General features: G+C 43.9%; 1 protein-coding gene across 1 annotated transcript in view; it reads left to right on the top strand.

Moving 5' to 3' along the window:
- LOC142297175 (uncharacterized) overlaps positions 1-26,079 on the top strand; it is a 143,270-nt gene that overhangs the window by 3,644 nt on the left and 113,547 nt on the right. Inside the window, exons 2-6 of the mRNA XM_075341444.1 lie at positions 1,493-1,684; positions 7,786-7,990; positions 13,030-13,196; positions 16,109-16,239; positions 24,184-24,350. Coding sequence (XP_075197559.1) covers positions 1,523-1,684; positions 7,786-7,990; positions 13,030-13,196; positions 16,109-16,239; positions 24,184-24,350 — 832 coding nt within the window. The 5' untranslated portion in view covers positions 1,493-1,522. The remainder of the gene's footprint in view (positions 1-1,492; positions 1,685-7,785; positions 7,991-13,029; positions 13,197-16,108; positions 16,240-24,183; positions 24,351-26,079) is intronic.

Genomic DNA, 26,079 nt, shown 5'->3' on the forward strand with positions numbered 1-26,079 from the left:
CTTAATGGATGCAGTTTTTCAGTAGAATAAATCCCTATTTAATGCGCTCTGGATGCAGCCCCCATCATAGACAGAGTGGGAGCTGCATCCAAAGCGCACGGAATAATTGACATGTTGCTTTTTTGAACGCACGGATTTGGGTCAAAATTTTGGCATCCAAATCGCTGCGATCAAACAAGCAACGTGCAGATGGATTATGCACAATCTTCATAGATTGTGCTGGGGACGCAGGACGCATGCATTTACGCTGCGGTGCTAAACGCAGCGTAAGTGCATGAATTTACGCAACGTGCGCACAAAGCCTTAGGGTACCGTCACACTTTAGCGACGCTCCAGCGATCCCACCAGCGATCTGACCTGGTCAGGATCGCTGGTGCGTCGCTACATGGTCGCTGGTGAGCTGTCAATCAGGCAGATCTCACCAGTGACCAGCCCCCAGCGATAAGTGCAAGCGATGCTGCACTTGGTAACTAAGGTAAATTTCGGGTAACCAAGCGCTTGGTTACCCGATATTTACCTTGGTTACTGGCGCACACCGCTTAGCGCTGGCTCCCTGCACACGTAGCCAGAGTACACATCGGGTTAATAAGCAAACCGCTTTGCTTATTTACCCCATGTGTACTCTGGCTACGTGTGCAGGGAGCAGGCAGCCGGCACTGGCAGCCTGAGAGCGGCGGACGCTAGTAACCAAGGTAAATATCGGGTAACCAAGCAGAGCCCTTCGCTTGGTTACCCGATATTTACCTTGGTTACAGCTTACCGCAGGCTGTCAGAAGCCGGCTCCCTGCTCCCTGCACGTTCAGATTGTTGGTCTCTCGCTGTCAAACACAGCGATGTGTGCTTCACAGCGGGAGAGCAACGTCCAAAAAATGAAGCAGCACTGTGTGTAACGAGCAGCGATTTCACAGCAGGGGCCAGATCGCTGCTCAGTGTCCCACACAGAGAGATCGCTAATGAGGTCACTGGTGTGTCACAAAAACCGTGACTCAGCAGCGATCTCACTATGTGAGAAGTAGCCCTTAAGGTAGGGACATATAATTAAGGTTTTATCCAAAGACATACTGATAGGGAATGTAGATTGTGAGCCCCAATGGGGACAGTGATGATCACGACTGTAAAGCGCTGTGGAATTAATAGCGCTATATAAGAGAGTAAAATAAATGAATAATATTCACATCTACTCTTTTATTTCTGTTGGAGGTATATGTTGGGAGTATTTCCCGATGTACACACCCTACATACTGCACTGTATAGGCCAGCACTATAGAACCATGCAGTATATGTTTCCTTCTGCTGAAGGCTAAACATCTCTACACTGATAATAAAGTGTATGGGACTCATGTGGAATTAGGGGGACTATATTTTACCACTTTTTTGGCACACGGGGATAATATACACATTCAGCCTTGGCTTCAGGAGATGTGAACTGAGCCTAAAAAGCAAAACGGGGTCTTGGTTAACGGCATTAATCTGTTAAAATTGTCATTTGCAGAACTACAACGTTGCAGAAGAAGACGCAGATATGAATAACTGTGACCTGGAGAAACTGTCTGTATCTGGAGTAAATCTAGAGCCGCCGTTCACACCAGACATGACGCGATACCGGGCGAGAGTGCCCAGCCAGGTGGCACAGGTCAGCGTGGACGCATGGACCAGCGACACAGGCGCTACCTGCACGGTGCTGGTGAGTCCACAGGAGGGTTTATTGCATTTCACACTCTTATTTCCCAGTGAATGTGGAGACTGTGTCCCTTTTTTGGGGGGTGTCTTGTATAGCACCGTCAGTGAATTTACACTGTGTCCTGGACGTGCTCTGTCTGATGAAGTGTTATATATTGCACACAAGAACAGGTGAAGAGATCTGTCTCTGTGTTGCACTGCTTATTGTATGTTGCACAATGAGTTAACAAAGAAATGTTCTGATGGACAGTTTACAACTCTTCTATCTGCCTTTCACTGACCTCTTGGCTGATTTATGACCCCAAACAGCATTAGATGGCTGACCCCTATGTGATCATGAGAACCTCAAATAAAAATAGGCATAAAAGTTACAAATTCCCGATCACAACAAGTTTACTGATGGATTCTTACATTCTGCAGCCAGCAATTGATGAAGATCTGAATAAAACATATTTATTATTCCTCCTCTCCATTGTGCAAATATTATACACTATTTACCACTATAACCAAAGCGTAGAGCAGAGATTGTCAGAACCGGCTTTCTTTGTGTGACGGTCATGGGCTGTCTGGGTCTACACACGCTGATTACTACTACGGTGTCGGACTCTGTTCACATTGTAGTCTATCTTAAGGGCTCAGCTTTGCTGGGCGTCGGCTGAGTTGTTTCACTGCTCCCAGTCATGCAGGAGTTAATTCTTTTTGGAGCAGTGTGCAGCTCTTCTGAGAGCCAGGCTGCTCATCATGATCCACAGCTGGTCTCTTCCTATTTAAGGCTGGGGAGTGTAAGGCCAGAGTCACACTTGCGAGTGTCTCATGTGTAACGCGTGTGAGTCTCTCACTGAATCACCCGGCACGGACTCGCACTCTCCTGACAGGAGCGTCTGAGCTGCATAGACATACATGCAACTGACCCGCTCCTGTCAGGAGAGTGCGAGTCCGTGCCGGGTGATTCAATGAGAGACTCGCGCAAGTTACACGCGAGACACTCACAAGTGTGACTCTGGCCTTAGGCCATGTGCCCACTGGAGAAAGTAACCGTGGATTTTGCCACGGGAAACCCGCGGATTTTCTAGATTTTTCAGATAAATCCGCGGGTTTACGCAAGTGCAGACGCTCCCCATTTTATCCTATGGGATATGGGGAGTGCTGTATCAATGCTGCGGTATTTGCGGCTGTGGAAAATGCTGTAGATTTTCCGCAGCCGCACGTAACTGCATGTTCTTTATTCATGCGGAAATATATGCGGAATTTTCACTCCTCCACTATGGAGATAGAGGGCGGGAACTTCGCAGTAATTCCACACAAAATCTGCACTGTTTCCACAGGTTTACCACAACAATTCCGCAGAAATTCCGCAGCAATGGATAGCTGTGGATTCCAGGGAGTTGCTGCGTGAACCTGTGGAAATACCTACAGAAAAGTCCGCAGGTACAATCTCCTGTGGGCACAAGGCTTTATAGGAGATCACTGAAGATAGCTTCAGCGATCCCGGTCTCAGGGTTTTTCAGCTCATGGTGAGTAACAATTACTGTTCTGCGTGGTGTGAATGTTCCCTTGTTGTCAGTGTATTCCCTACCCATTTCTTTATTCCCCTGTACACATACTGTCCCTCCTTTGTGTATGAGTGCAGTGTGTACAAGGTTTCATTCTCCCTTGTTTGTGGCGTTTCTGTGGGGTTTTGTTACTGGGTTTTTGGCCCACTCCCAAGGTGGGGGGTGTAAGATCAGGGCCCAGACAAGAGTGAGGGTCACGCTGGGGCGTCGGACCTGGCTACCATCAAGCCTACCTCCGAGATAAGGGACAGCGCAGAGTATTGATTCTGAAGGCCAGCTTAGGAGCTCCTGTTCTGTCAGTACATATCCCGTGACAGTGATGGGGAAGGAATGAAGAATAACCAGATCACACATACAGTACAGACCAAAAATTTGGGCACACCTTCTCATTCAAAGAGTTTTCTTTATTTTCAGGACTCTGAAAATTGTGGATTCACATTGAAGGCATCAAAACTATGAATTAAAACATGTGGAATGAAATGCTTAAAAAAGTGTGAAACAACTGAAAATCTGTCTTATATTCTAAGTTTTTCAAAGTAGCCACCTTTTGCTTTGATTACTACTTTGCACACTCTTGTCATTCTCTTGATGAGCTTCAAGAGGTAGTCACCGGAAATGGTTTTCCAACAGTCTTGAAGGAGTTCCCAGAGATGCTTAGCACTTTTGGCTCTTTTGCCTTCACTCTGCGGTCCAGCTCACCCCAAACCATCTCGATTGGGTTCAGGTCTGGTGACTGTGGAGACCAGGTCATCTGGCGAAGCACCCCATCACTCTCCTTCTTAGTCAAATAGCCCTTACACAGCCTGGAGGTGTGTTTGGGGTCATTGTCCTGTTGAAAAATAAATAATGGTCCAACTAAACGCAAACCGGATGGAATAGCACGCCGCTGCAAGATGCTGTGGTAGCCATGCTGGTTCTGTATGCCTTCAATTTTGAATAAATCCCCAATAGTGTCACCAGCAAAGCACCCCCACACCATCACACCTCCTCCTCCATGCTTCACTGTGGGAACCAGCCATGTAGAGTCCATCCGTTCACCTTTTCTACAAAGACATGGTGGTTGGATCCAAAGATCTCAAATTTGGACTCATCAGATTAAAGCACAGATTTCCACTGGTCTAATGTCCATTCCTTGTGTTCTTTAGCCCAAACAAGTCTGTTCTGCTTGTTGCCTGTCCTTAGCAGTGGTTTCCTAGCAGCTATTTTACCATGAAGGCTGCTGCACAAAGTCTCCTCTTAACAGTGGTTGTAGAGATGAGAAGGTGTGTCCAAACGTTTGGTCTGTACTGTATATAACCAGCAAATACTGTGCAGGGGACAGGGAGCAGAGCCTTTGTTCTTATCATTTCAATGCTCACATGACTTTAACTATCCTGTGGAGGGTGGCATTAATGGCTGAAGAGCCAGTTTCCTTCTTCACCTTTTTATAATGGTAAAGACAATAATGCTGTCTAAGCAGATCAGAAATCTTATTATTACCAAATACAAGCAGTCTAAACAGTATAACACTACCTCCAATGATCCTGGCTTCAGTGATTCAAAATATTATGGAACAACCAAGAAGCTTCTAGACTCTAGAGTATGCTTTAGAGACTTTCACCTGTATGCACGCTCACCACACAAGACTCCAGTTCTGAACAAAAAGCAGGTTCAAGGCATTTAAAGTTTTCTAAACAAAATTTCGACAAGCCTGTGAAATACTGTGAGAATATAGTCTGGTCAGATGAGCCCAAAATTCAACTTTTTGGATGCCATAATACTCACCATTTTTGGAGGCCAAAGGCATATCACCCCAAAAACACCAAACCAACAGGGAAGAATGCAGGTGGGAATATCGTGGTGTGGGGCTGTTTTTCAGCATATACAAATTTCATATGATTGAAGAAAGAAATAATGGACTAGTGTACTGAGACATTCTTGATAAAAAAATCTGCTGCCATCTACCAGAATGATGAAGAAGAAATGAGGGTGGACATTTCAGCAAGACAACAATCCCAAACACACAGCCAAGGAAACTCTCAATTGCTCTCAGAGAAAGAAAACAAAGCTGTTAGAATGGCCCAGACCTGAATCCATTAGAAATTGTATGGAAGGAACTAAAGCTCAGGGATCATAGAAGGAGCGCATGGGATCAAGATATGAAAAGTGTTTGTGTGGAATATAGGGCCAAAATCACACCTTAGCAATGCATGCCACTAGTTTCTCCATACAGGAGGTGTTTTGAAGCTGTCATCACCAATTAAAGCTTTTATACAAGATATTAAAGGGAACCTGTCACCAGAATTTTCCCTATAAAACTAAAAGAATCCCCTTCTGAAGCTTCTGGGCTGCATTCTATAAAGGTTCATCTTGCTACTGGCCCCCCTTTCAGACCTAAATAACAACTTTATAAAATATTACCTTTTGCTATGGTAATGAGGTTTGCTGGCCCGGTGGGCGGGCTGTATTTCGTCCATTATCCCTCCTCCTGTCGCTGTTCGCCGTCCCCCAGTGTTCATTTACATAGATGAGGCCGCCGCCCTCATGTTACCCAGTGCTCCTGAAGTCTCGCGCATGCGCAGTGGCACTATCGCGGCTACTTGGATGACGCTGGTGATGACATTGTCATCAGCAGCATGATCCAAGCACCCGCCCATTATCTCACGCCTGCGCAATAACCTCACCGGCGCTCACGATTTGAAAACAGTGCTCAGTCCCATGATAGTGCCACTGCGCATGCGCGAGACTTCAGGAGCACTGCATAGCAAAAGGTAATATTTTATAAAGTTGTTATTCTGAAAGTCTTAAAGGAGGGCCAGTAGCAAGATGAACCTTTCTAGAATGCAGCCCAGGAGCTGCAGAAGGGGATTCTTTTAGTTTAATAGCGAAAATTCTGGTGATGGGTTCCCTTTAATTATATTTCAGTATGCATTTTCAATACTTTTTCCCTTTGTCAGTTCTCATTATTATTATTACACATCACTAAATTTATGGACATCTATGGTTTGATTTCTTTGCCTGTGGGGATTGGTTGTGTTGTTACCGATATCTGGTGAGAAACTCATGCCAATAGCATCTTTAGAAATGTATTTACTTAGAAAATTGGTGACGAGTTCAATACTTATTTCACCCTCTATCCGTCCGCGGGTTTGGGATACTCTGGAATGCTCTACCTCAGCATATCAGACTCTCCCCTACCGTGGAAAGCTTCAAGAGGAACCTCAAGACCCATCTCTTCCAACAAGCCTACAACCTACAATAGCCCTCAGTCCAGTAGACCACTGCGCAACCAGCTCTGTCCTCACCTATTGTACCATCACCCATTCCCTGTAGACTGTGAGCCCTCGCGGGCAGGGTCCTCTCTCCTCCTGTACCAGTCTGTTTTGTACTGTTAATGATTGTTGTACGTATACCCTCTTTCACTTGTAAAGCGCCATGGAATAAATGGCGCTATAATAATAAATAATAATAATAATAATTAGAAGCCAGGCAATGATGTCTGAGACAAAAGATTTGCAAATAATCCTTCTTCTAAGGGGATGAAAGCTCCTAGTACCATGTATTGAACGTAGCCACGCTAGAAATTATTGTCAACCATATAATAAGTCCTGACACATGACCTGGGTTTACAGTATTTAGCCAAACAAATAGAGAGCCAGCGTTATTCCTCCTGAAATAGGGCCAGTTTGTTCCCAAGAATATTACTTGGCCTATAAGGGTATGTGCGCACGTTGCTTTTTACCTGCTTTTTACCTGCTTTTTTGCTGCTTTTTCTTCTGCGCTGTTTAATGCCAAAATGGATGTGTTCTTCTATTCAAGCAAAGTCTATGGGAATTTGGGTTTCTTGTTCACACTATGTTGTTCAAAATGCTGCCTTTTTGTGGCAGAACTTTGGTCAAAAACTCAGCTTTTCAAAGAAGCAACATGTCAATTGTTTTTGCCATTTGGGTTTTGCACTGCAAAGCTGAGTTTTTGACCAAAGTTCTGCCACAAAAAGGCAGCATTTTGAACAACAATAGTGTGAACAAGAAACACAAATTCCCATAGACTTTGCTTGAATAGAAGAACACATCCATTTTGGCATTAAACAGCGCAGAAAAAAAAGCAGCAAAAAAGCAGGTAAAAAGCAACGTGCGCACATACCCTAAGTTTCCTTAAGCCAGCTTGACACACTCCTCAAAGACAAGCTTTACTTCCAAAGAACTTCACCAAAGGCCTCTCACCCAACTAACCAGCATCTTTCTCTTCACTGATGAGTGGCAAAAACCCCCAAACAATCTACAAATTTAAATCTTTCATTCCCCAACAATTTATATGTGTCAATAAGGACCCAACCTTAGCTAAAAACTAAGTTGGTAAGCATACACCAATTGTGAAGAATAAAGAAAAGGAGAGTTCTTCACAGAGGGGTTTTTTAATGACGGCCAATGCAGACTATGTTGATGCAATAGCTACGATGATGCCAGACTTATTATTCTATGTGGTATCGCGCCATATTTACAGATCGTAAAAATGGCGCAGCGGTTTCTTAATAACTCACTTTTTGTTTTCTGCTTTGTCCGCTCACTTTCAGGGAGGCAATGGTTCGAGGATTGTGACTCTGAAAGACGGTCTTAACCCTGTGGTGGTAGAAGTAACGGCTGAAGACGGAACTGCCAAGAAATATGTTTTAGAAATCACTAAATTATCTGCAAGTTATGCTTTCCTTGAAGGAATCGGTCTGTCCGAGGATCTGGATCTGGTCCCGTCATTTGCTCCAGATGTCTTCGAGTATTCATGTACTTCTGTTTACTATCTTAGACCTGTTAAGTCTTGTATTAGTTATTTATGCTTTTTCCATCTTGATATTAGAATCCCATTTGATTTCTTACAGTAACTGCCATACATATACGGTAACTTGTATACTAAGCGTAAAGAGAACTTTTCATCAATGATTTCCCTATGGAACTAATGCCATGATGATTACTGCACTTTCCGACATCTGCCGTAGCTGAGCCCACACCTGTGTTATGCAGCCGACACCTGCTTTTAAAGAACCACTCCAGCATTTTTTTTTCATTTCACCACTTTATTGTTATGGCTAATATATTCACTATATTCTCTGGCCTAAAGGCCGCTTTACACGCTATAAGATCGCTAAAGCGATCTTGTTGGGGTCACGGAATTGGTGACGCACATCCGGCCGCTTTAGCGATGTCGTTGCGTGTGACACCTATGAGAGATTTTGAATCGTTGCAAAAACGTTCAAAATCGCTAATCGGTGACATGCCCCCCTATTCCCAAATATCATTGCTGCTGCATATGGCCATCTGAACCCAGCCTAATAGAAGTCTCCAGTGGGTGCAGTTGGCTTTTAAATGTGCAAAATGTATTTCCTGTTCAGTTGCAATCACATTAGTAATGATGCCTCCATTGAGAGCAGCTGTACAGCATATAGCAAAGATTCCCAATCTAGTGTATCACTTTTAGGGCTTTATTTTTACTTTACTTGCCCATTTCATGTACAGTGCCTTGCAAAAGTATTCGGCCCCCTTGAATTTTCCAACCTTTTCCCACATTTCAGGCTTCAAACATAAAGAAAAAAATTTAAATTTTATGGTGAAGAATCAACAAGTTGGACACAATTGTGAAAGTGAACGAAATTTATTGCTTATTTTAAATTTTTGTAAAAAATAAAATTGGAACGTACAATATTATTCGTCCCCTTTAAGTTAATACTTTGTAGCGCCACCTTTTGCTGTGATTACAGCTGCAAGTCGCTTGGGGCATGTCTCTATCAGTTTTGCACATCAAGTGACTGAAATTCTTGCCCATTCTTCCTTTGCAAACAGCTGGAGCTGAGTGAGGTTGGATGGAGAGCGTTTGTGAACAGCAGTTTTCAGCTCTTTCCACAGATTCTCGATTGGATTCAGGTCTGGACTGTGACTTGGCCATTTTAACACCTGGATACGTTTATTTGTGAACCATTCCATTGTAGATTTTGCTTTATGTTTTGGATCATTGTCTTGTTGAAAGACAAATCTCTGTCCCAGTCTCAGGTCTTTTGCAGACTCCAAAAGGTTTTCTTTAAGAATGGTCCTGTATTTGGATCCATCCATCTTCCCATCAATTTTAACCATCTTCCCTGTCCCTGCTGAAGCAAAGCAGGCCCAAACCATGATGCTGCCACCACCATGTTTGACAGTGGGGATGGTGTGTTCAGGGTGATGAGCTGTGTTGCTTTTACACCAAACATATCGTTTGGCATTGTGCCCAAAAAGTTTGATTTTGGTTTCATCTGACCAGAGCACCTTCTTCCACATGTTTGGTGTGTCCCCCAGGTGCCTCGTGGCAAACTTTAAATGACACTTTTGATGGATATCTTTTGAGAAATGGCTTTCTTCTTGCCTCTCTTCCATAAAGGCCAGATTTGTGCAGTGACAAAGCCACGCCCTGTGAAACGCGCGTCGAGGCTCCGCCCACCGCCACCTGCCCGGTCTGCTAGCACTTCCAACATGTCTCAAGGTATTTACTCTTATATGCTCATTTAGTGACATGTTCCCTTGGCACATATAGGGAGAGTAACATGTGGGTGACCATTATTAGTTTATTATTTACTACATGATCTCCCCATCCTCTGGTTCTTTGGGGTTTTTTTACATTAACCCTCTCACATCTAGCAGCTCTACTACATCTGCAGGTGGTGTTTGTGCAATTTTGTGTCTGGCGATTTTAAGATCCTATTCGCCACTACTGTCTGTCCTTATGTCATGTATAATTCATTAAAATAGTTTTGTATTTCACTAAGAATTTGTTTTTGGTCTTTATTTTACCAGTGGTCTCCCCCTTCACCTCATTTATTGGTGCCTTGGCCACTGGGCCCCTTTTGGTTCTAGTATCACGGACCTGCCTGTTGTGTTCCTTGGTCTTCATGATGCTCTCTGTGCTTTAAACAGAACACTGAGACTAGTGATGTGTCGGTCACGAACGATCCGACACAAAGATCTGGCTCCCTGCTGTGAACGACAGGAGCCGGATCACTTGTGTGAGCCACTAAAATATCTAAACAGCTCTTTTCGCCGTCAAAACCCCGCCCACCCGTGGCTAAACTCCGCCTACTCAGCAATCTAATTGGCCGCTTGTAAGTGGGCGGGGTTTAGCCATGGGTGGGCAGGGCTTTGGCGGCGTTACTATAATCTTAAATATGTGTTCACCTGGGGTGAACACATATTTAATAAGGAGCCGAGAACGAGCTGAAAGATCCGGCTCTTTTTGGTGAGCGGAGCCATGGGAACCTGATCACCAAAAAGAGCCGGACTGCCCATCACTAACTGAGACTATCACAGAGCAGTGCATTTATACGGAGACTAGATTACACACAGGTGGATTATATTTATCATCATCAGTCATTTAGGATAACATTGGATCATTCAGAGATCCTCAATGAACTTCTGGAGTGAGTTTGCTGCACTGAAAGTAAAGGGGATGAATAATATTGCACGCCCCATTTTTCAGTTTTTTATTTTTTACAAAAATTTAAAATAAGCAATAAATATCGTTCACCTTCAGAATTGTGTCCCACTTGTTGTTGATTCTTCACCATAAAAATTTTTTTTTTATATCTTTATGTTTGAAGCCTGAAATGTGGGAAAAGGTTGAAAAATTCAAGGGGGCTGAATACTTTCGCAAGGTACTGTATATTGGAGCAGCATTAAATATATTTCGGCACGTGGAAATTGTGTATGATCCACATTTTGCAGCATCCCGCAGAGCGTCCTGCAGAGCATTATATATTAATGATTTCACCCACTCATTGCCGATATTCTTTCGCTCTCGTCAGCTGGTAATGTTGACATTTGCTATTATTAATAAGCCTCCTGCGGGTTTCATTTTACAATTATGTTCTCTCTATAGGATGTTTAATTTGATTAGGACGACACAACATTTTTTTTATCAGCTTTTACATCTCCTACCTTCTCCATAAAGATAGCATCTAACTAGAGGTACACAGTTCTTTAGTATATAGGAACCTTGTTTTTAGGGGGTTTTTTTAGTAAAAAGCAGGGTTTTAGGCAAAACCTTTTAGAAATTATTGTCTTTATAAAGAAAACGTCAAAAACTCTTAATTAAAATTCTACATATTTGTTTTAATCTACACCAATAGACCAATGTGTGACCCACAAACTGATTGTGCAGTCATGCTCTCTTCTTTTTGTCTCCTTTTTGTCTCCTTTTTGGTACCTTACATGGTCACTGGCATTTCAATAAAATAAGGCAATAGTACAAGCAAATATAAGATATTTTGTAACAAATATGCTTCTTTTTCACTAATCAATTAAAGAGGATTCCTTCACCAAATTTTTCATGTTGAACTGGTGGACAATTTAATAGGGCCTGCAGAATGAAATGTTTTGCTTTGGGTTTTTCTTGTTTTTTTTTTTTTTCATTTTGCCTCTCAATTGCAGGATATTTGCAATCAAATTGTTTAGCACCTAATGAGTTAATTACTGTTAAGAAGGTGTTATCACAGATTCTTCACTTATGACATCTACTTCTTCTTACTATATGATGTTGACCAATCATAAGAAAGCAGCAACACACAGGAGATAAAGGACACACCCCCACCATAACTCAGAACATGTAAAGGGTACCTTACACGCTGCGATATCGATACCGATATCGCTAGCGAGCGTACCCGCCCCCGTCGGTTGTGCGTCACGGGCAAATCGCTGCCCGTGGCGTACAACATCGCTAACACACGTCACACGGACTTACGTGCCCTGAGACGTCGCTGTGTCCGGCAAACCGCCTCCTCTCTAAGGGGGAAGTTCGTGCGGCATCACAGCGACGTCACATAGCAGCCGTCCAATAGCTAAGGAGGGGCAGAGATGAGTGGCTGGAACATGACGCACACCTCCTTCCTTCCTCATTGCCGGTGGACGGAGGTAAGGAGATGTTCCTCGTTCCTGCGGTGTCACACATAGTGATGAGTGATGCTGCAGGAACAAGGAACAACATCGCTACTGACCAGACAACGATTTTTCATAAATAAACGACCTCTCACAGACAAACTATTTTTGCCTCTTTTGCGATCGTTTAAGGTCGCGCCAGCCTGTTACACGCTGCGATGTCGCTAACGGCGCCGGACGTGCGTCACAAACACCGTGACCCCGACGATATATCGTTAGCGATGTCACAGCATGTAAATGGCCCTTTACTCCTGTAGCTGTAGGAGATGTAAAGACACCCTGCTCTGCTCTCACTGTCCATCAATTATAAGTCACTGTGAGCACAACAGACATAAGTTAAATCAATAAAAGCAGGAGACATCATTGCAGCAAGTCTCCACCCACTAGCTCAGGGACAACTAAAAACTAAAGTGTGCAGAGGGGAAAGCTAATGAAAAATGCAACAGAAACAAATCATATAATGGATAAAAACTGCGCTGCTCTTCATGTCCACACATGACTGCTTATATAGTAAACTGAACTGAGATGACTGGTACATTTTTACAAATTTTTGTTAGTAAAAATTAAATGAGAGATGGCAATGGTCATGATTTCAGGATGGGATCTCCTTTTCTAGCCAGGATCACTTCTCTCCAGTGATATATAACGTCTAATAAACTGCTTGTGCAAGTGACAAAGATGTCCGCCCTGTGGCTTTCCAGACACTCTCCAGCTGAATGTTGTTAGTCTCTGCCCAAAAATTGGAGCAGATATCAGTACAACATTTGCTCACTTATCACAGATACTTTATATATCTAGTCATTTGTCATTCATTTGGCCCGCTGTTATTTTATGATGTCTTGAGTCTTCCTGTTTTGTTTCCCATCCAGGTGCCGTACCATATTTCCACAGCAGTGTTATCATGAAGCCCCTAATCCCAGACAGTCAGATGAAGGTGACGGTGAATGGAAATGAGGACTCCAGACCTGTCTCTCTCGCGGTTGGAGATACAGTTATAGAAATCCTTGTCCTTTCTGCTGATGGCACCAAATCACAGGTAACGTAATAACTGTCATGTCCTTGGATTATCCTTTTCAGATGTAGATGAGATCTGTCACATAAGATTTATTATTCTAGAATTATATTGTAGTGGCTCCTTCTCCTGCTAAAAGTCTATTAAAAGTGTGTTCTCGCCTTTTCCGCTGAGGAACGCACCGCTCCACAGGCGCTCCAACTCTCTGATTGCTCCTCTTTGACTGACAGTTCAGGTCCATGTCTAAGCTCTGCGGCCCACCTGACCGTGCATGCACCTACTAATGTATAAGCTTTGTCTATCCCTTAATCATCAGAGCAAGCGGTGTGATTGTGACAATCAGACATGGTAAATGTGATCGCCATGATCTTCCCTGTAAGCGGAGTGTAAGAGCCTTGATGAGAGCTCAGCAAACTCCACTACCAATTAAAAAAGCACTTGGATGACACTCAGTCTGCAAAAAAGACGACATGTGAATACTCCCCTAGATTATAATGGGTGTATGTTCTAATAATTAAAAACATAGAATGAGAACATACAATACTACTAGCAAATGAAGACTAAGTGGACTTCAGGGAGGTCTTCACTATGCTTAAAGAGAACCGGACAGCTGAAATATGCTGCCCAATCTGTGGGTATCATATATCAGCCACTAGCGGTATTATCCCTGCCAGGTATGTTTGAGTCTAATTTTGCAGCGTTTCGGAAAAAAACATACTTTTGAAAGCCGCCAGGGACCGAGCCACAGAGTGGACTAGTCGGACAGGTCCCCGGTTTCTCCATTCCCCCTGACAGTGACTGACAGGACGCTACCTACATGTGGCACCTGTCAATCCAGGGCAGTGGGTGGGGAGAAACATCCGGGCACCGGTCTATCTGGTTAGTTTGTCATGCACCTCTGTCCCCGGCGGCTATTAAAAGTATGTTTTATCTCTGAATCCTGCAGCGTTTCAGAGTCGTAAAAGCCTTGATAAGGGGGAATTTAGGATGATGCCATTTAAGTACGCATCCACCTCTTAAACACCTGCAGGCCGAAATGTTATATTGCATACAATTCCTATCTACAGAGACCAGGAACCACAGTTCATGATTAACGCAGAAATCTGATGTATTGAGGAAGTGCAGAGAATAATAAAAGAAGCGTCTTGGCCCAAGCCCCATATCTTGAGCGCAGACCAGACTTGGGTGCGGTACACAATCCAAGCACCATTTTGAGTCCTGCTATTTTTGGATATATTCATATAATACTGAATACTGTCCATACCAGCCTGGCTTAGATAATACAGCCACCGTCTGATACATGTTGCTCATGGTTTGTGCCGCATGTATCCGCTGTCAGGTTCCATTGAAGTAACAGTTAGGTCGTCGTCACACGAGACTGCGAAAAATTGTCCAATTTTCATCCAGAAAACTCCTACCATTGTCATCCAGGTGCCATCTGTTTGTGTGCATTTTACTTCCATGTGACATCCCATAGACTTGTACATGCGAGTCTCATCCAATACTCGGAAGATAATAGTGCATGCTGCAAAATTTTTTTTCACACAGACCCTCAGTTCTTGTGAAAAAACTGTGATCTAAACTCCCCTATTGGACTACATTGGGCATTATGCTGTCCGATTTTGCTTGGCTATCACATGTGTATAATGTGCACAACTGAACAAGCCCTAGGTGAAGCCAATTCCAAAAAATACTTTCCTACTAAACCTACAGAAGTGGTTACTGTCCTTCAAAAGCACAATATACTCACCATATTCTTTTTTTTCCAAGCCCATGTTTTTTCCTTCATTGTATTCATACATCAGCTTCTCATATGTCTTGGTTGGAAAAGCAGAAGTAAATCCTACAGAGATGGGAAAAAATCCTTTCATAAGGGTGCGTGTCCACGATCAGGGTTCACAGTTTTTATGAACGCAGCCTGCTTCAGCTGTGTCTAAAACGCATATGTACAGTACAAGCATAGTGGATGGACTTCTAGGAATCCCGTGCCCACTGTACATGTACTGCCTGCAGCGTAAATTGACCTTCAGTGCGGCTTCCCGAGCATCAGCATGTCAATTGTTTGCTTTGGAGCCGCAATTGTTCTCCGAAAGCAGAACAGAAGAGAGATATCGAAGCGCCCCAAGCCGAGATCGTGGGCACAGGCAGCTGTGGTCTCCTGCAGAGGAGACTCGCGGTCCCGCAAATCAGGACCCACTGCGTCCAGGACGTACCCTTATAGATTTGGTTCCCATCTCATGTGCTTACAATTCTCAGAACTCCCTTTCTAGTAAATGGCGAAAGGCTCACATGCTCAAGACTGGGCCCTATTTTTGAGCTGGGAATAAACATCTGAGATGAGATTAACCCTTTAATATTTCTTTAGCCACTTTTCTTTATCCCACACTTTCATATGTTCCCATTTTATACACCGATACATACAATACATGCAACCGATTATACAGTGGAACCTTGGTTAACAAGCACACTCCCAGAATGGATTGTTCTCGTTAACCAAGTTACAAGTTCAGCAAAGCAAGATTTCCCATAGGAAATCATTGCAATGCAGACAATTCGTTCCACAACTTGTTAAATGTCCCATCCTGGTCCCCTATTGTGTCATTCCACACATGTACAAGCACACACAAACACACACAAGCACACACAAGCACAGACAAACAAACACGCACGCACACACACATAGTGTGTGTTTGTGTGCGTTTGTGTGGACTGCAAGAGCGGGTTATAGCGCGGTGGATGTACGGAACCGGAAGTGTGTGCGGTGAGTATTTTGCTCATACAGCAAGGCTTGCTTGTAAACCGAGTTACAAATTTACAGCAAGCTTTGCTTGTTAAGCGAAATAGTTGCTAACAACTGGGTTACTCGTTAAGCGAGAGTCCACTGTATTTGCTTCCTTTTTAATTGTCTTCCATAATTGTTTTCTTCTGATGCTTAGGATTACAGAATTATCGTTACACGTGCCCAGCTTCCATTCTGCGTACAATTTGTAGATGCTCAGGAGCAGATAAAATACGAGTGTCCTATTTCCTTAGATGCGTTATACAGACCAGTCTCTGTAAAAGGAAGGTGAGTATGTTGTAAAAAGTGAGGAGTATAAAGTGTTCTCATTGGGACAGATTTACTAACCCGTGTCTAATACAGCTTTAATTTAGACCAGTGCACCAAATTTATTAAAGTGGTTTCTACTAGTTGATAAATTTGATGCACACTTAGGACACCTATTGATTAGTTCACTTTTTTCCAACTTTATCAGACCATGCTCTCTTGTCAAGCGATCGCCGGAGATCATCTGATCACTCTCAAAAGCCGGCGGCCGTGAGATCAGCTGATCGCTCTCAAAAGCCGGCGGCCGGCTATTGTGAACGATCAGCTGATCGTTCTCTCGCTCTCGTTTTACAACGGAATCCGCTGTCTAATTACAATTCTTGTCATCCGTTGTACATCGCATCAGTCACAAGAGTCAAGCAACGCATGTGACTGATTATTATTATGATTATTATTATTATTTATTATTATAGCGCCATTTATTCCATGGCGCTTTACAAGTGAAAGAGGGTATACGTACAACAATCATTAACAGTACAAGACAGACTGGTATAGGAGGAGAGAGGACCCTGCCCGCGAGGGCTCACAGTCTACAGGGAATGGGTGATGGTACAATAGGTGAGGACAGAGCTGGTTGCGCAGTGGTCTACTGGGCTGAGGGCTATTGTAGGTTGTAGGCTTGTAGACTGATGCAAAACAACGGAAATGTGAACCTAACCTAAAGTGTTTGATAACATATTACATAGGTGCATGGCATGGACGTCAGGTTTGGTGCAGAATTCTAGAGCAATTTCTATTAGTTCAGAAAAATTTGTCTGATAAATTTAAAAATGATATACAGCTAGGATGTTCTGTAATAAATTTGGCCCAACTAATAACAAGAGAAAGACCTGAATTAATTTAAGTTCACATTTTTGTTGTGCCCCAGGGTATACGGGGATAACTGTGGCTTGTTTTGGATATACAGTCATATGAAAAAGTTTGGGCACCCCTATTAATGTTAACCTTTTTTCTTTATAACAATTTGGGTTTTTGCAACAGCTATTTCAGTTTCATATATCTAATAACTGATGGACTGAGTAATATTTCTGGATTGAAATGAGGTTTATTGTACTAACAGAAAATGTGCAATCTGCATTTAAACAAAATTTGATCGGTGCAAAAGTATGGACACCTCACATAAAAGTGACATTAATATTTTGTAGATCCTCTGTCACAAACCACCGGGGGGGTCACTCAGAAATCCCCCGCGCTGGCTACCAGTACGTCACAATCGGGGGGTAACAAGTGGGGGTCACCCCTCCTTTATACCTCCCGACCGACAGACAGAGCACGTGACGCGCTCTCTAGCGCCCCTCTTATAGTCAGGCCAATTATGGAATTGCCCGACCATAAGCAAGGAGGCCGCTATACTACTTATGCCGATTATTGAAGGGTCCCCGGTGAGAGTAAGGTATATATTCCCCCGACCTCCGCGGGCGGAATATATAAAATCTCCCCGAATCTCACTGGCCTCCCCACAATAATCCTTGGCACAATTCGCTGCCACCAACCGATTTACGGTAACTATTAGCCGAACACACAGACGTGGGATTCAAGATCGAGATAACAGAACAGCCCAAGATTAATTATATAATTTAATCAGCCTAAAGCACACTAGAAACTACAATATATACAATAGGGAATCTACAGAATATACATATGTCAGAGTACAGTTACAATCAAAGCATGGGTTACAAACAGGCATACACAGTTCCAGCAGTTACCTTGTTGCGTCTGGCCACAGGGGGGCGCTGTACCCAGGTTTCTAGGATCCTTCCCACAGATGTTTCCTACACGTGCCCCCAGCGAAAAGAACACTGGAAAATGGCCGAAGTAGGGTTATCAACCTGGACAAATCCAGGTCCCCTCCTACCTTCGTGACCTCAGAGGGAGCACTGCTCCACCCCTGGCTGGAGTTATGGACAAAATCCACAACATGGAATATGGCCATAACTTGGCCTGGGAGCGTCGTAGGCGGACGCCAATGCTCTCATTGTGACAGTTATGAATTTAGCTACAGAACGAGGGGACTCATGACCTGTCTGCCAGTTCCCCATTGGCTGATATCACGCCTGGGGCATTTCCCAATGTCCTGCTCCCATAAAAAGGGTGTGCCGGCATCGTCCGCATGCGGAGACACCATTTTTATGGTTGCCGTATTTATCGGAAATATGGCTTGCGAGATATGAACCATTTTTTACTGGAGTCGTTCTGTCTAGCTAGTTCCATAGCCTTGCTAATGAGATACAACTCTTGTTACAGGGTGACGGCAGGGAGTCATCCTGTGTCCATTGTTCCCACACCACCTCATCTCCATATCACAGGACATGGCCATGGAGGTGTAAGTGGAACACTGAGAACAAGAAGGGAGGGGGCACTGCCAGGGAGTGATGAGGGATTATGACTGGAGTCATACTTCATCTTCATATCCCGGGATTTGCCTCACATCCTCCTTTTACAAAAATAACAGCCTCTAGTCGCTTCCTGTAGCTTTTAATGAGTTCCTGGATCCTGGATGAAGGTATTTTTGACCTTTCCTGTTTACAAAACAATTCCAGTTCAGTTAAGTTTGATGGTCGCCGAGCATGGACAGCCGCTTCAAATCATCCCACAGATGTTCAATGATATTCAGGTCTGGGGACTGTGATGGCCATTCCAGAACATTGTAATTGTTCCTCTGCATGAATGCCTGAGTAGATTTGGAGCGGTGTTTTGGATCATTGTCTTGCTGAAATATCCATCCCCTGCGTAACTTCAACTTCGTCACTGATTCTTGCACATTATTGTCAAGAATCTGCTGATACTCAGTTGAATCCATGCGACCCTCAACTTTAACAAGATTCCCGGTGCCGGCATTGGCCACACAGACCCAAAGCATGATGGAACCTCCACCAAATTTTACTGTGGGTAGCAAGTGCTTTTCTTGGAATGCCGTGCTTTTTTTGCCTCCATGCATAACGCCTTTTTGTATGACCAAACAACTCAATCTTTGTTTCATCAGTCCACAGGACCTTCTTCCAAAATGTAACTGGCTTGTCCAAATGTGCTTTTGCATACCTCAGGCGACTCTGTTTGCGTGCTTGCAGAAACGGCTTCTTTCGCATCACTCTCCCATACAGCTTCTCCTTGTGCAAAGTTGACACCATCTGCAGCAAAATGAAGCTGCATGTCTTTGGAGGTGGTCTGCGGATTGTCCTTGACTGTTCTCACCATTCTTCTTCTCTGCCTTTCTGATATTTTTCTTGGCCTGCCACTTCTGGGCTTAACAAGAACAGTACCTGTGTTGTTCCATTTCCTATGTTCCTCACAGTGGAAACTGACAGTTTAAATCTCTGAGACAACTTTTTGTATCTTTCCCCTGAACAACTATGTTGAATAATCTTTGTTTTCACATCATTTGAGAGTTGTTTTGAGGAGCCCATGATGCCACTCTTCATAGGAGATTCAAATAGGAGAACAACTTGCAAGTGGCCACCTTAAATACCTTTTCTCATGATTGGATACACCTGCCTATGAAGTTCAAAGCTCAATGAGGTTACAAAACCAATTTAGTGCTTTAGTAAGTCAGTAAAAAGTAGTTAGGAGTGTTCAAATCAAGAAATTGATAAGGGTGCCCATACTTTTGCAGCGGTCAAATTTTTATTAAAATGCAGATTGCACAGTTTCTGTTAGTACAATAAACCTCATTTCAATCCAGAAATTTTACTGAGTCCATCAGTTATTAGATATATGAAACTGAAATAGCTGTTACAAAAACCCAAATTGTTATAAAGAAAAAAGGTTAACATTAATAGGGGTGCCCAAACTTTTCCATATGACTGTAAATGGCTAAGATTGGTTATGGTTACCCCTAGAAATTTGAGTCTCTGTGGCAATTGCAATCCTTTCTCTTTAATCTACTAAAATCCATCTCTGTTTGGTAAACTAATAAAATTTGGTACAAAAATGTACTGCACAACTATGCTACATACATACAGTCATGTCTGAAAGTATTGGCACCCTTTAAATTGTTCCAGGAAAAAAAAAAACTGAAAAAAAGGCAAATTGGACATAATGTCATACACAATCCCAAAAATGGGCCAGACAAAATTGTTGGCACCCTTCTAAAATTGTGGGTAAACAAATTTGTTTGAAACGTTTGGCAAGTAACAGATGTGAGCAATATTAAAATCACACCTGAAACCAGATAAAAAAGGGAGAAGTTGACTCAGTGTTTGCATTGTGTTTCTGTATGTGCCACACTAAGCATAGATAACTGGAGAAGAAAATTGTCTGAAGACTTGAGAACCAAAATTGTTGAAAAATATCAACAATATCAAGGTTACAAGTCCATCTCTAGAGATCTTGATATTCCTTTGTCCATGGGGAGCAACATAATGAAGATGTTTACAACCCATGCACTGTGGCTAATCTCCCTGGACATGGACAGCAGAGAAAAATTGATGAAAGGTTTCAACAAAGGATAGGCCAGATGGTGGATAAGCAGCCCCAATCAAGTTCCAAGGGAATTCAAGATGTCCTGCAGGCTCAAGGTGCATCAACGTCCAGCGCGAACTATTCGTCGACATTTGCATGAAATGAAACACTACGGCAGAAGACCCAGGAGAACCCCATTGCTGGCACAGAGATATAAAAAAGCTAGACTGCAGTTTGCCAAAATGTATGTGAGTAAGCCAAACTCCTTCAGGCCTCCGACACATATCTGTTAAAACCACGCACGTGTAATACGGGCAGTTTTTCAGGTCCGTGATCCGTTTTTTTGTCCGTTTTTATGGTCCATGTGGCCTTTGTATGACCGGCGTATGCTAGCCGTGTGTGCGTGTTTAATGCCCGTGTGTGCGTGTGATTTGTAACTGACGTGTGAATGATTTTTTTCTGAAATGTTTCGTGTTTAATGTAAAATGTCATGTTTGATTACCCGCTGACAGCAGACAGAGTCGCGCGCTGAGAATGAACTCGGGTGAACTTCACCCGACTTGGTCCTCATACCGCGGCTCTGTCTGTGTCGCGTACTGATTAGCAGTCACCCGTGCAGGACTCACCAGTGACCGCTAATTCCCTGAGTGACTGTAGTAAGCAGCACGATTAGTGCTGCCGTCACTCAGGCTACCCGCGGCCAGCTGGATCCTCCACTCGTGACCGCAACTCACCTGTGACTTCATCGCTGTCACTCGGGCGACTTGCTGTCACAGGTGGAGGATCCAGCGGTGGCCGAGAGTAACCTCAGTGACAGCACAGCTGATCGCGCGGCTCACCTCAGTTGTTGCGTGGATCTGTCAGGAGCGGTGGTGTTCTTCTGCCGCTCCTGTCACCTTCATGTAGCAGAGCTGGAAGCGACGCGGGACCTCCTTGGATTACGCCGGACATGGATGGGTATTTAGGGCATAATAAATTGGTGAACGAGGGTATTTTTTAGTGTTTATTATTTCAAATAAAGGATTTTTCGTTGTGTGTTTATTTACTGTAACTTACAGATTAATCATGGAAGGTATCTCGGGGAGACGCCTGCAATGATTAATCTAGGACTTATTGGCAGCTATGGGCTGCCATTAACTCCTTATTACCTCGATTGCCAACGCAATAGGGCAAATCGGGAAGAGCCGGGTAGAGTTCCAAAACTGTTGCATCGAATGGATGCGGCATTTTTGGGCGGCTGCTGGCTGATATTGTTAGGCTGGGGGGCTCCCCATAACGTGGAGCTCCCCATCCTGAGAATACCAGCCTTCAGCCGTGTGGCTTTACCCTGGCTGGTATCAAAATGGATGGGACCGCACGTCGTTTTTTTAAATTATTTATTTATTTTTTTTACTGCACAGTATGGACCCGCCCACCAGCGGCTGTGATTGGTTGCAGTGAGACAGCTGTCACTCAGCGTGTGGGCGTGTCTAACTGCAACCAATCATAGGCGCTGGTGGGCATGGAAAGCAGGGAATACGAGATTGATTAATGAGCGGCCGGCTTTTTCAAAAGAGTAAAAGCCGCCGGAGCAGTGTGAACGCCGTGCAGCGCCGCGCCGGTGATCGGGGATCGGTAAGTATGAGAGAGGGGGGAGACTGACCAACAGACAGAGAGAGGGACAGACAAGACAGAGAGAGACAGACAGACAGATAGAGACCGACCGACGGACTGAGGGAGATTGACCGACAGACAGAAAAAGAAAGAATAGCCGACATCACTACAAAAAAGCACAAAATGTACACGGAGCATACAGAGATGCATCCGTGTCACGTACTTGTGCGCACCAAACCATTGACTTTCATGGTGTCTGTGTGTGCGTGTTCCGCGCAGGAAACGGACATGCTGCCGTGCAAAACGGAAACACATATGGATCACGGACACGGACACACGGACATGATGAAAAACGCAAGTTTGACCACAAACATAGATTAACATTGGTGCACGTTTGTCCGGGTCTCCAGTATATACGGAAACGGACAAAACACGCACGTTTTTAACGGATGTGTGTCGGAGGCCTCAGGGAAAGCTTTCTGTCTACAAATGAAACCAAAGTAGAGCTTTTTGGTAAAGCACATCATTCTACTGTTTACTGAAAATAGAATGAGGCCTACAAAGAAAAGAACACAATACCAATACCTACAGTCTAATATGGTGGAGATTAAAAGATGATTTGCGGTTGTTTTGTTGCCTCTGGCACTGGGTCCCTTGACTTCATGCAAGGGATCATGAAATCTGAAGATTTACCAAAAGGATTTTGGGCCACAATGTAGTGCCGAGTGTCAGAAAGCTGGGTTTGCGTCTCAGGTCATTAGTCTTCCAGCAGGACAATGAACCAAAGCATACTTCGAGAAACCCCCAGCAATGGATGGAAACAAAATACTGGAGAGTTCTGAAGTGGCAGCAATGAGTCCGAATGTAAATCCTATTGAACATCTGTGGCGAGATCTTAAAATTGCTGCTGGGAGAAGATGCCTTCAAATATGAGAGAGCTGGAGCAGTTTGCAAAAGAAGAGTCCAAAACTCCAGTTGAGAGGTGTAAGAAGCTTGTTGATGGATATAGAAAGCGATTGATCGCAGTTATTTATTCTCAAACACTAAGGCGGGCTTTACACGTAGCGACATCGCTAGCAATTGCTAGCGATGTCCAGCGCGATAGCACCCGCCCCCGTCGCACATGTGATATCTGGTGCTTGCTGCCGTAGCAAATATTATCGCTACGGCAGCTTCACACACACATACCTGGTCAGCGACGTCGCTGTGACCGCCAAACAATCCCTCCTTCAAGGGGGAGAAGCCTTCGGCGTCACAGCGACGTCACTAAGCGGCCGGCCAATCGAAACGGAGGGGCAGAGATGAGCGGGACATAACATCCCGCCCACCTTCTTTATTCCGCATTGCCGGTGGACGCAGGTAAGGAGATGTTTGACGTTCCTGCGGTTTCACACACAGCGATGTGTGGTGCTGCAGGAACGACAAACAACATCGTATCTGCACCACTACAGACATTATGTAAATGAACGACGTGACACAGATCAGCGATTTTTGACACTTTTGCGCTCGTTCATTGTCGCGCATAGGATTTACACATTGCGATGTCGCTACCGGCGCCGGATGTGCGTCACAACCACCGTGACCCCGACGATATATCGGTAGCGATGTCGCAACATGTAAAGCCCGCCTAAGATGAGGGTGCCAACATTTTTGTATGACCGACTTTTGGAGTTTTGTATGAAATTATGTCCAATTTGCCTTTTTTAATCTTTTTTTTGTGTTGTTCCAGTACACACAAAGGAAATAGCATTTTCTGAGAGAAATACTTGATTTTTTGGAAATTTTCTGGCTGCCAGTGAGGAGAATTATAGCTGCAATGCTCCTCTTGATTTTCTGGAAAAATTTCAGGGGTGGCAATTTGTTTGATTGATTATGTACCGTAGTTTTAATCATTTGTATCTATGCTTTATATAGTGTTCCCAAGCCCGCAATATCTGCACAATACCTTGATCTTCTCACAAGACGATCCAAAACTGATCCATTGGATGAGACCCTTCTTACTGAGGACTGGAGGCTTCCAGAGTATGAGTTGGACCTGAATATGTCGGCAGCCAAGGTCTTCTGCTGTTTTGCGTATCGAGGTAAAGTTGCGTCATTAGGTAATCTGGCCTTACAATATACCTACAGACAATTAAATAAAAATGCTAAGTGATAACTGTCTGTTTTAAAAGAATAATATATATATATCAGCCTAAAAGATTTGAATACCCAATGCCTTTCTCCACGATCCGTAAGCAGACAACTGTTCATCCCAATCCTTCTCCATTCTCACTCTGCTAAAGTTGCTGTAGATTGCTGCTTATTTAAGCAGGGTCAATGACAGCTAAGTTATCACCAATGTTTGGCGTTGGTGGAAGAATGGATCAGGGATCTTGGATTTTAAGGAGAGCCTGTTTGCTGATTCATGATGCCTGATCCACAGGCAGGAAAATGTCACCACTGGCTGGATATTGCAGCCATGTATGTTGTATGATGAAAATTTGCAGTGTTTCAGAAAAAATATGGTTTGAAAAGCTGTCTGGGGATAGTGGGTGTTTGATAACTAGTCCAAGCCAGGTCACTGAAGGCTCCTGTTTGCTATGCATCCCTAAAATGACAGGTCTCTCTCTACACTGTGTGCAGAATTATTAGGCAAATGAGTATTTTGATTACATGATACTTTTTATACATGTCATCCTACTCCAAGCTGTATAGGATGAGAGCCAACTACCAATTGAGTAACTCAGGTGATGTGCATCTCTGTAATGAGGAGGGGTGCGGTGTAATGACATCAACACCCTATATAAGGTGTGCTTTATTATTAGGCAACATCTTTTCCTTTGACAAAATGGATCAGAAGAGAGATTTGACGGGCTCTGAAAAGTCCAAAATTGTGAGATGTCTTGCAGAGGGATGCAGCAGTCTTGAAATTGCCAAACTTTTGAAGCGTGATCACCGAACAATCAAGCGTTTCATGGCAAATAGCCAACAGGGTCGCAAGAAGCGTGTTGGGCAAAAAAGGCGCAAAATAACTGCCCATGAATTGAGGAAAATCAAGCGTGAAGCTGCCAAGATGCCATTTGCCACCAGTTTGGCCATATTTCAGAGCTGCAACGTTACTGGAGTATCAAAAAGCACAAGGTGTGCCATACTCAGGGACATGGCCAAGGTAAGGAAGGCTGAAAAACCACCACCTCTGAACAAGAAACATAAGATAAAACGTCAAGACTGGGCCAAGAAATATCTTAAGACTGATTTTTCAAAGGTTTTATGGACTGATGAAATGAGAGTGACTCTTGATGGGCCAGATGGATGGGCCAGAGGCTGGATCAGTAAACGGCAGAGAGCTCCACTCCGACTCAGACGCCAGAAAGGTGGAGGTGGGGTACTGGTATCATCAAAGATGAATGTTTGGGACCTTTCGGGTTGAGGATGGAGTGAAGCTCAACTCCCAGACCTACTGACAGTTTCTTGAAGACATCTTCTTCAAGCAGTGGTACAGTAAGAAGTCGGTATCGTTCAAGAAAAACATGATTTTCATGCAGGACAATGTTCCATCACATGCATTCAACTTCTCCACAGTGTGGCTGGCCAGTAAAGGTCTAAAAGATGAAAAAATAATGACATGGCCCCCTTGTTCACCTGTTCTGAACCCCATAGAGAACCTGTGGTCCCCCATAAAATGTGAGATCTACAGGGAGGGTAAACAGTACACCTCTCGGAACAGTGTCTGGAGGCTGTGGTGGCTGCTGCACGCAATGTTGATCGTAAACAGATCAAGCAACTGACAGAATCTATGGATGGTAGGCTGTTGAGTGTCATCATAAAGAA

The sequence above is a fragment of the Anomaloglossus baeobatrachus genome, chromosome 3 (assembly GCF_048569485.1).
Source record: "Anomaloglossus baeobatrachus isolate aAnoBae1 chromosome 3, aAnoBae1.hap1, whole genome shotgun sequence".
NCBI classification, from domain to species: domain Eukaryota; kingdom Metazoa; phylum Chordata; class Amphibia; order Anura; family Aromobatidae; genus Anomaloglossus; species Anomaloglossus baeobatrachus.